This window comes from Pseudochaenichthys georgianus, chromosome 23 (genome assembly GCF_902827115.2).
Source record: "Pseudochaenichthys georgianus chromosome 23, fPseGeo1.2, whole genome shotgun sequence".
NCBI classification, from domain to species: Eukaryota; Metazoa; Chordata; class Actinopteri; order Perciformes; family Channichthyidae; genus Pseudochaenichthys; species Pseudochaenichthys georgianus.
The window spans coordinates 526,476-539,273 of NC_047525.1; the positions used below are offsets into that span (position 1 = coordinate 526,476).

General features: G+C 40.9%; 1 protein-coding gene across 2 annotated transcripts in view; it reads left to right on the forward strand.

The window, feature by feature from the left end:
• tmtc1 (transmembrane O-mannosyltransferase targeting cadherins 1) overlaps positions 1–12,798 on the forward strand; it is a 103,612-nt gene that overhangs the window by 14,499 nt on the left and 76,315 nt on the right. For both annotated transcript variants that reach the window (XM_034074777.2, XM_034074778.2), the window contains exons 2-3: positions 609–786; positions 7,466–7,539. In XM_034074777.2, the coding sequence (XP_033930668.1) occupies positions 609–786; positions 7,466–7,539 (252 nt within the window). The remainder of the gene's footprint in view (positions 1–608; positions 787–7,465; positions 7,540–12,798) is intronic.

Here is a 12,798-nt window from a genome sequence, read left to right on the forward strand (position 1 = left end):
ATGACCTCTTCCACTTTCCCATTTTAAATCCATAATATGTTAATGTGCAAATATTCTTTCCTTTTGAATTTAAAACGTCTTCTCTTTCAATAATACAATATACATATACATATCAGATATAAGCTGGTTGATATTCTGTCGTGTGGAGAGGGAATTGATGTAATACCAATTTCTAGATGAAGCCTGTGAAAATATAATATTTCACTGTTATTCTTCACTGAATGATTAGTTGAAGTTGATAAACAGGGTGTGATTTGGTGTTGGGAATCTTAAACTCGCTCAAAGCAAGATGCTCTTTCTTTTGTAATTCATTGCAGTGCGGAAAATTGATCAGGATTCTGTTCAGGGTGATGAGACATCACTTCATCGAGGACATGTAACCCACAGAGCTATAAAGCTGAGCTATTGTATTCGATACGTTTGACCGTTTTTGTCTTTTATATGTTTGAGGTTAATGAGAAAAAAGAAAGAAGCCTGTTGTACTAATAATCGATCAGTCTGAATTCTTTGTCTTTATCGCTGATTTTAAACATTCTCACTGTCGGATACAACTCAGATGCAGCTCCCTCCTCAAAGGTGCTGATGATTTCTATCTTTGTGTCTGTCAGGTTGAACATCCTGCTGGGCGGCATGACACCTCTCTACTTCCACATCATCAACGTGTGTTTGCACTGCGCTGTAACCTGCCTGCTCATGCACACGTGTGAGCGCTGCGTGTTTGAAGACTCACGCCTGGCCTTTGTCACAGCACTTCTGTTTGCTGTGCACCCCATCCACACCGAAGCTGTGAGTATATGATACACCGATTTGATCTACTGGCCCAGAGAGTGAGACAAGAACAGAGTTCATTCAAGAGCTGAACCCTTAGGGACCCCTCTTGAACACAATAGAAAGTTACTTCCACAAACAGGCAAAAGCCACAAGTATAAACAAACGTAACGCGTATAACAATGAGAAATGTGAAACTCCGGTCTAGCAGGCATGGGGATCGCGGCATAGAGTGACGGGACCCGTTACCTGCAGAAGGAAGCCATGCACGCAACGCAGCGCAGTTTTTGCGTGACTGTGTCTTTAGTTGTAAACCCAGTGGTGATCTGTTCATCTGACATACTGATCATACCGTCAATAACGCCATCAAAAATAATATGCTACATTACAGTAACACTACTTCTGGGTCTTTGTGTGTCACTCAAGCTCGTGTGTGTGTGTGTGTGTGTGTGTGTGTGTGTGTGTGTGTGTGTGTGTGTGTGTGTGTGTGTGTGTGTGTGTGTGTGTGTGTGTGTGTGTGTGTGTGTGTGTGTGTGTGTGTGTGTGTGTGTGTGTGTGTGTGTGTGTGTGTGTGTGTGTGTGTGTGTGTGTGTGTGTGTGTGTGTGTGTGTGTGTGTGTGTGTGTGTGTGTGTGTGTGTGTATTATTGCATCTGGTTAGCTAGCGATGCTAACGAATATAAGGAGCTTTTTCTACAACCAGGTGGAAGAGAGCTCTCTCCTGACAGACTGAGAGGTTGTGATAAGCTCAGCTCAGCGAGGTAGAGGCACACCTTTATATGATCAATATAGTTATAAAAAAATAAGAGAATAAATGAAAAACAGGTATAAAATACTATGACAGTAAAGAAAAGTTGTTATTAATAAACAAGAATACAGTTTTAAAGGGGAGTGATTTGTAAAATATCCATAAAGAAAAAGAAAATCTGCTTACAGTTCTGTTTCATATGGGTGTTGAGAGATGTATCCATAGATCTCTTCATTTTGCTCTCAACGTGCACCAGATTGATGCTTTTAACTTCAATATTTAAAATATAAAAAATCCTCCCGGACTCCCCGAGAGGATGTTAGGTCCCCCCCCACTGAAATCATGTTCACATGGATAGGATACTAAATACGTTTGCACACATCTTGTGTCCATATATTTTAGGCACACTGATCACATTTTTTTTTTTAAATATTCATATGTCAGAAAGGTTACAGAGCCCTGTTACAGAGTAATTCAGAAATAACACATGGCTACCAAAAATACTTTTGTTACAGTGACCGCACAGTGTTGCTAAAGTATAAGCAATTTATTTCCCCTTAGCCTGTTAAGCCCTGAGCCTGTTTTTCAGGTCTCAGGCTCGAAAATGACATTCCCAGAACAAATGACCATATCTTCCCTTCTAAAAGGGTTACATTAATAATCTTTTTTCTCAAAGCAATGATAAACCTGTGAGTTGGATGTAGAAAAGTCAGCATCAATATAGATTTTTTATTTCTTTACAGTAAATTCAGATTGAACATAGTGAAGAAATGTAAATTATAGTGTCCGTCCAAAAAAAAACATTACTTAAAGTGCAAACCACCCTTGAATGATGGGATAGTAGACTAAACGCTTTAGGAATCCAAACTATAACATATATAAGTACCTTGTATCAAGATTGATGCAAAACAATTTAAATTTGACCTTTTTTAGAGAGATTTAGAAAAAAGAAACTCACTTCTGGGGTCATTTGGGTGGATTTTCCATTTCTCTGGAACCCATCAGTCGATTTTGATGATTGACGTCTCTTTTTAACCGTTAGAGCCAATGGAATCGAGGGAAAGTTCCTGAAATCCATCTAAACATTACCCATTGGTGAATAGAGTGATGCACAGCCAGAATGCCCAAAATCGGAAGCTGTAGCACTCTCGTAGCTATCATAATAGCTATATATGAAAGCTTTTTTTGTTGTTGCCATAAATATGACGATGGATTATCAGAAATCATTACAAAGTGACACAGACACATTGGATTAACCTATGGATTAACCTTCAGCAGCGATGTTATCGTTTTAATGCCATTTGAACACCATTTTTGATCAGGACAACAGCAAAGGTAAGACGATGTCCCTTTTTTGCTCCGTAATGGTCTGTGTTGTGATGTCTGTGTTTGGTTCCCCAGTCGCGAGTTCAGATCGCTTGGTGATGATACTTATACCCCTAGAATCTGTGGAATCTCAGCTTGCTAATCGATATCTTGTTTGTGCAGATCCGTTATGTAATAAGGGTATCTATACCTAGAGTTCTGTGCTAAGTATGTTAGCATTTTTTCGCTCGGGGCTCATTCTTGTGAGACTTGTGTTTTTGTTTCGTTAAAAATGGTTCGTATCGTCAGTTAGCTGAGTTTCTTCCCGTTAAGTGACACATTAATAGGTTTTTAAATGTTAAGAAGCCCTGAGACACAGTTTCGGGAACAAAAAAACCCCCACACCCCCCTCGGGCCTCCGGGTTGAACAGGTTAAGTGGTCAAGATGTTGTTAAAGGTAAAACGTGGAGGGACAAACAAATATGTTAAACTGGACAAAGTCAGCTTCTCAAACTTCATACTTGCAGGTAAGTTCTGTCTGTGTTGTTCAAAGCCATTGAAGGGGTAGTAAAAGTCGTTTTGTTAATTGTTTATTGTTATGCTTCAGTGCAACAGAAGTTTCTCATACCAGAAAATAAAGTGCTGAAAGTCACCGATGAGCAAGGCATAGAGGTGGATGAGGATGTCTTTCCTGAACTTGCAACAGTCCAAGACATATGTGACCTGCTCTATCGAAATCAGTCGCATTGATCCGAAGACACATTTTGTGTTGTATACCCTGCTGGAAAGAGGAGAGTCCTAGCTTTCTAATATCAGGATTGTTGTTCTACTCCAAATATTAAGCAACATATGTCACATTATATAATGACTGTCACAGAGTCATCATTTTGAGAAAAAGGCCTTCAAAGTTTTCTCTTCTCTGGAATCCATCGATCTGATTGGTTATTAGCGGAACACATGATCAAAATACTACGGAGGGAAGATATTTTCGTTTGGATTACAGCTCTGGGGGAAACTTGCGTGTGTGTGTGTATACGTGTGTGTGTTTGTGTAATTTTGCATTTGTGTGTATTGCGTTTGTTTCCCGGGGAAAACACTCACGAGAAACACCGGCTGTTGTTACGCCTGCTGTGACGTAAAGTTACTCCGTTCTCCGCTTGTAATTATGCCGAAGCTTCAAAGTTGTATTTATCATCTGAATTTGCCGAAACAAGTTTAATATTCTGAAAGCCAAGACTTTGTTTATTTGAAATCAGATGAAAACAAACTGTAACGGACCCTGCCGTGTTATCTATGATTACTCTACGCTTACATTCATAATGTCAGCCGGAGGGAGGGGGGGCGGCGCTGCGGAAGAGCCGATTGCCTGTCATCTTCCCTTTACAAGCTTAAAGAATGTATTTATCGTGTGAGTTTGGAAATAAAAGTTTCATATTCTGAAAGCCAAGACTTGGTTTGTTTAAAATCAAACAAAACACCCGAACCCCGAAAGAATTGTGTTTTACGCAAATCCACGTTTATTTTGAAATGAGCCGTTGCGACTTCCAACTGATTTCGATAGAGCGGGTCACATATGTTATCCATATCCATACTGATTATGGTAAGTTGATATTTCTGGGTTTTGTTTTGTTGCAGAAATGCTTTGAGAGATTTGTATTTTCTATCTGTAAGAGACAGGTTGTTTGATATTCTGTACTAGCCAATAACAAACACCAATCACAGAATTTAGTATGTTCACTGTCCCCAGTAAACTATGTATCATGTGCATTTCAGACCTCCCACTTGCAGAATCATCCAAGAACATGGACGACTGCTCCAACCTGACAGAATTTGGTGACTGCTCCAACCTGACAGAATTCGTGGCAATCACACCTTGTGGTAGGCAGGGTTATAGTAAATGTTCATAATCAAATACAAAGTAGCTCATGGTGCAAGTTGTGATTCCGGTAAATTCAAGTTTTGGTACATTGCAACTGGAAAATGTGTGATTCGTTATTAATGGGCCATATGGATCATTGATGTTAATTGTGATCCCCAGGTCTTACCATCTGGTGAAATGCTAGTGGAGCACTGCGAACTGCGAGCTGATTTCCCAGTGTGTGCGCGGGGCACAGAATGTGCACAGGGGATTCTCCTTCCGCAGCCAGTTGGCGTATTTTTGGCACAATTCCGTTGTACGGTTCTGCTCCTGAGTTTTTGGGATAATACTTGCATACAAATCTTAAAATGCCTTCAGGTTTCTAAAATATATAATATGTGGTAAATTCAACAGTGGATCCTTAGTGACACAAGTGAAGTTACACATTTCAGATGTTTGCCGCGCACCTGCGTACCAGTTATATACTGCCCTGGTAATACGTTCTTAATTCTCAGCTAAAAGGGATCATTTCTGATATTTTCACGAAGTAGGGTTGCCAGAAACTGACCATGATCAAAATCGATTATTCGGCAGCCCTTGCGAATAATAATCGTTTTCTTTACTAGAACATGTTTAACAGTACAAACTACAAACAAGCATGTCATCACAACGACGTGGCCTTGAAGTGAAGTTGGTAATGGCCAGCTGTGCTGCGTCTTTCTCTGTAACCTCTTTGGCGTGCTTCGCACTCAAATGCGAACGCATTGTTGAGGTTGAGTTGTGATAGACCAACGTCTTTTCGCAGAGCTTGCATTTAACTTCCTTTGGACTTGTATGTTCGAAGTAGTTCCACGAGGAACTCTTTTTACCTGCCGGCTGCCGCTTTGTTCATCTTTAGTCGCACGTGTGAGGGGGGGTGGGGGTGGGGGTGGGGGCGGGGGCGGTGTGTAGCGTGCTGCAGCAGCAGTCTGCTCTGCTCGCAGGCTTCCTCCAAGTTTACAGTAAAACAAACTGGTGGTGTGACCAATGGCCATTTACAATTATTAATACTATTACTATTATTAGCATATATATATATTTTGGTTGAAACTAAGCCAGAAAAAAAAAAAAACATAAATAATAAAAAAATATATATAAATAATAAAAAAAATATATATAAATAAAATCGATTTTTAAAAATAATATTCGATTATGGAGACTGTAACGAATATTCGAATATTCGAATAATCGAATAATCGCTGGCATCCCTATCACGAAGTAAAACACATTTACATTATTTTTCATTACAAATAGGGAGGACTAGATGTGATGTCAGTTGGACTTTAAAGTTCATGGAATAGGGGTAAATGCATCACAAACACTGTGTTTGATCACAAACATAACTCTGATATTTGATGACTTGGTACCAGAGGATGACTTGCACTGGCACTTGTTGCTGAACATTATAAACATTGTGTTCTCATACTCTATCACCGAAGAGAGGACTGTGTATTTAAAGCACCTTATCATTGAACATCACCGACTTTTTAAAGAACTGTACCCTTCAAACCTGATTCCAAAACATAATTTCATGGTCCACTATCCGAGGTGCACTCGAAAAATTGGGCCACTCATTCATATCTGGACTATGAGATTTTAAGCGAAACACACATTTTTAAAAGACTGTGTAAAGCACTTCAAGAATTTGACAGTATCCCTTGGGAAAAATCACCAGTTTGCATTAGATTATCATTGGGAATGCTTGACTTTAAAACCAGTTGAGTCTGGTCCAGTCAAAATGTGTGTACTTGAAACACAAGAATAAGCAGAAGATATATCTGCCTATCTCATCATTGATTCACAAGCCACTGTCAACCTCACAAGCTGGGTAAAGTGTTGTGGGGTTGAATGTCGAGTTGGCCTCTTTGTTTGTACAAGCACAGAGGAAAACATGCCAGTGTTCAGCAAAATCACCTGTATCATTCTTCACGATGGAAAAGTTATTTTTGTTTTGGTTGAGTATGAAATGTGTTTCCATGACCATTTTCATGCTTTCCAAATAAGTGAAAACATCCCCAGGAAGATACTGGTCCTAGAAAGAGAAGGATTAAGACATTTCAAACCTTTTGATTCCCAAATGTCATATGGGTGTGATTCACATTTTGATGTTGTGTCAGAGAGTTGTATTATTTAATTTGCCAACATTGATGGCTTATTGGAATGTTTCCTTTCTTATTTTGTACATGTATATGTACTTAAATTACAGGTTTAAAGTATTTAGTCTACCTCATACAGAGCAGTTCTGTAATGCTTTATTTCGTGTAGTGAGCACATTTGTCTATAATGTTTGCACTTAATGCACTGAGTTTATGCAATACTCGACACTTTGGTGTACATTTCTTTTTTTATTTAATTGTTTAGTTTAATTTGAAATGTCACAACTGCTCTAAATGTGCTGTTCGCTGGATTTGACAAATAAAAGCTAAACATTTGTATGAATCAATATGGTGTTATGTAGTCATTTTATTTCTTTTTATTTTAACTCCATAAGTGTTAAATAAACATGCTTTCAAGTGTTAACCGTTAACACCATTATAGAGTTCACATTCAAATGAACTCACAAGTGGTAGTTTCATTTTACTCTACATGGGAGTAGTCTTAATTGTTCAGATTTAACTCCTGAAAAAGGTTAAAGAACATCTCCAAGAAAAGAGTAACTTTAACTCTGCCGTAGAGTTTATTCGATGGTCTCACATGTACACTCAAATGTAGTTGATTTTAATAAAAACCTTACCCTTGTGTGCTGCAGGTGTCTGGTATCGTCGGCCGGGCTGATGTCTTAGCATGTCTCCTGTTCTTGCTGACGTTCCTCTCCTACATCAGGTAAGATAACTTTAGCAGCCTCAGAACACGCACGCCACGCACACACGCACGCTACTATGATCACACAGGATGGTAATATAACATTGTCTGCCAGTTAAAAACATTTATCACCCCCTGCATGTGCAATGTTGAATAACTTATGACTCATTTAGTTGTTTGCTGGTACAGTTTGGTAAATGAAGCTACTGTCGTTTGAAATAGTTTTATAGTATATGTTAGGGAAATGATTGACCGAGACACCTAGATACAGGACCAACCCTGACGTCTGTTTATCTCCTTTAAGGACATAGGCTGCTTCAGCCATAATGTTATTGTTCCCATTCTGTGACCGGTCAACACTAGGTCACAGATGGTCTGTTGTTGTGGGTGCACTGGGACACTTCCTTCTTTGTTGTTTGTGGACTCCAAGGTATGACATCTTCGAGGCCATAAGTGACGGACGCAAGTGACTCAGTGTGCCCAACTGGTCAAACTATCTTATCTAAATATGTTGATTACTCTGAGAAACCAGTTAAATGGGCTAACGAGAGAGAGGCGCTCCAGAATTGACGTGGCAACCACTCGTGCAGTCAGACCGTGACTGCTGTGACTTGTGATGTGAATTATCCGGCCGTAACTCCAAATGAACCTCCAGTGTTTGACATCGAAGCTCCTGCTCTACCCTGTCTCCTTCCTGAGTCGGTGACTCCCACTGCATTGCTGCACAGAAGTTTCCCTTACAGTATAGTACTAATAAAGGGCTGGCTTATCTAAAGCCAGTTGAGTAGCACTTGAAATGTTTTTGCTCTATGAACTTATATGATTCTGTTTTCTTCAAGTTTGTATTTTGTTGGTCGAACGCACTTATTGCGACTTAAAGTCGCTTTGGATAAAAGCGTCAGCTAAATGCAATGTAATGTAAAAATAGTTTTATAGATATATGCTATGCTATACCATAGCACTCGGTAGTAATGATTTTATGTGCTTTTTTAACGATAAAATTGTTGCTCTTAGAAACAAAATTAATGACCTCTTGCCTTTGACCAGTATAGTGTTATCAACAGCTCCCGGAAACGTAAGTTCTAATATTACACTAGATCAGGGGTCTGCAACCTTTTTGACCAAAAGAGCCATTTTGCTCCTTTTTCCAAAACATTTTTTTGTCTGGAGCCGCAAAACATATTTCATAGTTTTTTATTGTTATATCAAACAAAAACTACAGTTTTTTTGCATTTATTAGGCTATTTATTACATGATATAAAACTATTAGCCTCTAATAAGAAACAAAGACCTCTTATAAGGAGAATTAAAAATAATACACAGGCCTACTTTAAAATAAATTAAACGCAGCACTTGGGGAGTCCTCTGCACATTTGAAGGGAAAAAAAATATTATTAAAATGGGCCCACTTTGAAATAAATAAAACATATAGCTGCACCCTAAAAAGAGTTAAAGGTAGGGTAGGTAAGAATGGAGAAACCAGCTCGAGTGCGCTAGAATTTGAAAATACACAACCGGAAAAAATATGCCTCTTCCTTCAGACTTTCTTACAGAGCCCCTCCTCCAACACACACGAACGCGCACATGACCAATGAGGGCACAAGATAAGTTTGTGCACAGATGGAAGGCTGACAGGCAGTTAGGCCATCCAGTTATTTTAGCCGGGCCGGCTCAGATGGATTGGTCGTGCTTTTTACAGCGCTACGGCTTCCAGAGATGAATTTTTGGATGTATTTAATATATTCATTGCTATTGGGACGTTAAGAGCATTCCATGGAATATAACAAAACGTTTTTTCTGAAATAAATTACATACCCCATTGAATTATGACTGAAGATCGTCAGCTGTCTTCCTCTCCCGTGTTGTTCCTCGATACGTAAAGGCTGCACCACCGTTGACAACGTCTCTCTACATATCAAACATACCGGTAAACCAGCATCGTTTGCTGTGAAAGCATACAACTCTGTCCACGCAGAATTAAATCCTGTGTTCCTCCGGTACTTTTCTTTGATTTATCCATAGTTCGCTCATCGAGCCGGGGGTCAGGTTATTCGCCTCCAAGAAAAGGCGCTCGCGCGGGACCGTAGCAGGATGTGACGCATATTTTAGTTGACCTAATTAAAACCGTTTGGTTTTGTATGTGTCACAGTATCACCTCAAAATACAAGATACGAAACATTTTCAACCATGCAACAAAATATAAATAGTCCTACAAATACTTTTATTTTATTTCCTTCTTATTTTTGTCTAAACTCAAGGGAGCCAGAGCAGAGGGCTTAAAGGGCCGCATGCGGCCCGTGGGCCGCGGGTTGCCGACCCCTGCACTAGATAGTAAACTAGAATGCTTTTCAGCCATAAACCTTGAACAATTAAATTCAATGATTCTCTCTTCTAAACCATCAACGTATATTTTAGACCCAATTCCAACTATGCTGTTAAAGGAAGTTTTTCCATTAATTAGCACTTCTTTATTAAATATTATGAATATGTCTTTATTATCAGGCTATGTTCCACAATCATTCAAAGTAGCAGTGATAAAACGTCTTCTTACGAAGCACAACCTCGATCCAAAGGTTCTACTATAGACCTATTTCTAATCTTCCGTTCCTCTCAAAGATTCTTGAGAAAGCGGTCGCAAAACAGTTGTGTGATTACTTAAAAAACAATGATTTATTTGAAGATTTTCAGTCTGGCTTTAGAACACATCATAGCACAGAGACAGCTCTGGTTAACCTCTTAAGCACGGCGGTCCCCCAGTTTTTTTTCCGAGACGGTGTCTCAGGGCTTCTCATGAAACTATTAATGTGTAGCACCAGATTAATGGGAAGAATCTCAGCTAACTGAAGATATGAACCATTTTTACCAAAACAAAACACAAAGGTAATACCAAGCCTCTGAATTAGCACTAAGCGAAAAAATGCTAATGAACTTTAGCACAGAATTCAAAATAAAGATACCCTTATTACTTATCGAAACTGCACATACAATATATCCGATTAAATCTGAGACTCCACAGATTATTTAAATATAGTATCATCACTAAGCGATCCGATCTCGCGACAGGCGAAGCAAACACAGACATCACAACACGTACCTTTACGGAGTTTTTACGGGAGATCGTCTCACCGTAGCTGTCAATCTGATCAAAAGACCTGTTCAATGGCATTAAATCGAGAAAAAACGCGGCTGAATCGGTTGATCCATAGGTTAATAATGTATCTGTGGCTTTGAAGCAATTATTTATAATCCATAATTCCATTTTTATTTAAAAATCAGAGCAAAAAAGTTAGCTGCTAATGGTAGCCACCAGAGTGTATGCAGCTTCCGGTTTTGGCTACGTGTTACTCTCCCCTCGATTCCATTGGCTCTAGCGGTTATAAAGAGATTTCATTCGTCAAAATCGACCAAGGGGGCACCGAATATGTGCATTTTCAGGAGAGGGTCCATGTTAAATGATATCCTAAAAAATGACATGCTAAAACCCAGGAATAAATCTTTGAAAGGCGGGGAAAAGTTGTTTAGAAATAGTCTGATACCACCTCGGACGGTGGCCATACATGAGGCTCCAATGGAGGGTTAGATAGCCATATAGCAGGTACTGGGTGATTGAGGTCGGCTTGCTGGTCATCAGGTCAAGGAGATCAGGGATGCACTTCTCAGCGGGCAACATGGCGGCGAGAAGCTCCGCCTGGCACGGCAGACGATCCAGCTTGTTCCTCCAAAGTGACTTTTTCAAGTCGTTCATGTTGGCTATCACCTCTCTGATTATGTGGGTCATATCAGACTGGGTGAGCCTGCACCCCCGGAGCTTCGACTCAGACAAATACCTCAGGAAATGGTTCACATTCTTCAGGAACAACAGCGATGTTGTGACTGCCCGGCCTGACTTTGAAATATACTCACTCTAGCCACGGATCCTCTTCATGTCTTTAGGAACAGCCAGTCTGACAGCTGGTTAACATCATGGGCCATGAATACGAGGAAGTTCTTTATCCGACTGACCTTGGACAGACAATTTTCTTTCCGTTTTACTGTCGGTGCGACACCCTCACAATGATCCCTGTATGTCTGAATGTACGTCTTCATGCTTTTAGGCAACGTGATTTCACACATGGTATTCCCCCGTCCCTTCCCAATGGACCAGTGATTTGGGGGAGAGGGCCAGTCCTTAGCCAGATTAGCTTTCAGCTTATTGTAGACAGACACACGGGTCTTCTGGCATACATGGGTCTCACTACCTGAGGCTTCTGGGGACCGCATGACAGTCTTGACCAGGGCCTTGAGAGGGGTATTGCTGCCGGAGGCTTCTGGGGACCGCATGACAGTCTTGACCGGTGCCTTGAGAGGGGTATTGCTGCCGGAGGCTTCTGGGGACCGCATGACAGTCTTGACCGGGGTCTTGAGAGGGTTATTGCTGCCGGAGGCTTCTGGTGAATGCATGACCGTCTTGACCAGGGCCTTGAGAGGGGTATTGCTGCCGGAGGCTTCTGGGGACCGCATGACAGTCTTGACCGGTGCCTTGAGAGGGGTATTGCTGCCGGAGGCTTCTGGTGAATGCATGACAGTCTTGACCGGGGTCTTGAGAGGGGTATTGCTGCCGGAGGCTACTGTGTTTATGCCGGAGGTACTTGAGATTGCCAGGCCCTTAAATCGTATACATTCTTCCTCTTCCTCAAGCACAGCAGCAGTGGCACTCTGCTTCCTGGGTTTTAGCTCCTTTTTCAGCCTGGAGGGCAGGGTCTTCACCTCATCAATGAGGGCATCCTTCTGTGCCCTCAATGCCACATTGCCCTGCAGTCTTCTTCGTCACACTCGGTATGTGGGGAGAAGGGTGGAGGGTGCACCGGGTATTCCTCCTCATTTTCTATATCCAATGATGTAGCCATTCCAATGATGGGATTAGTCTCTCGGAGGTCATGGAGCAACTGCAGGGCCACACTATGCTTCAGCCTTGCCATGACCTGATGTGCCTCATCTCGGGAGAACTCAGGGTGTTCATGAGTTACATGACGGTCTAGTCTCTTCCCAGCATACGAACACCCTGTGATGGGACAGGGTTTGGTCCGAACATTTATTCTGCCACTGGCCATTTTAAGAATGATGCCTCTTTCCTCCAAGTTCCGCACTGCATGTTTGTGCTTAAGGTGCTTGTTCAACGCCATATAGAAGAGTCTGCACACCGGGCATTCGGACGACATCCTTACTAAAACAGACACAATGAATTGTATTTAAATTATTTTCTGTTTCTCCGTTTATATGCATTAGCGTAACCGGTGATTG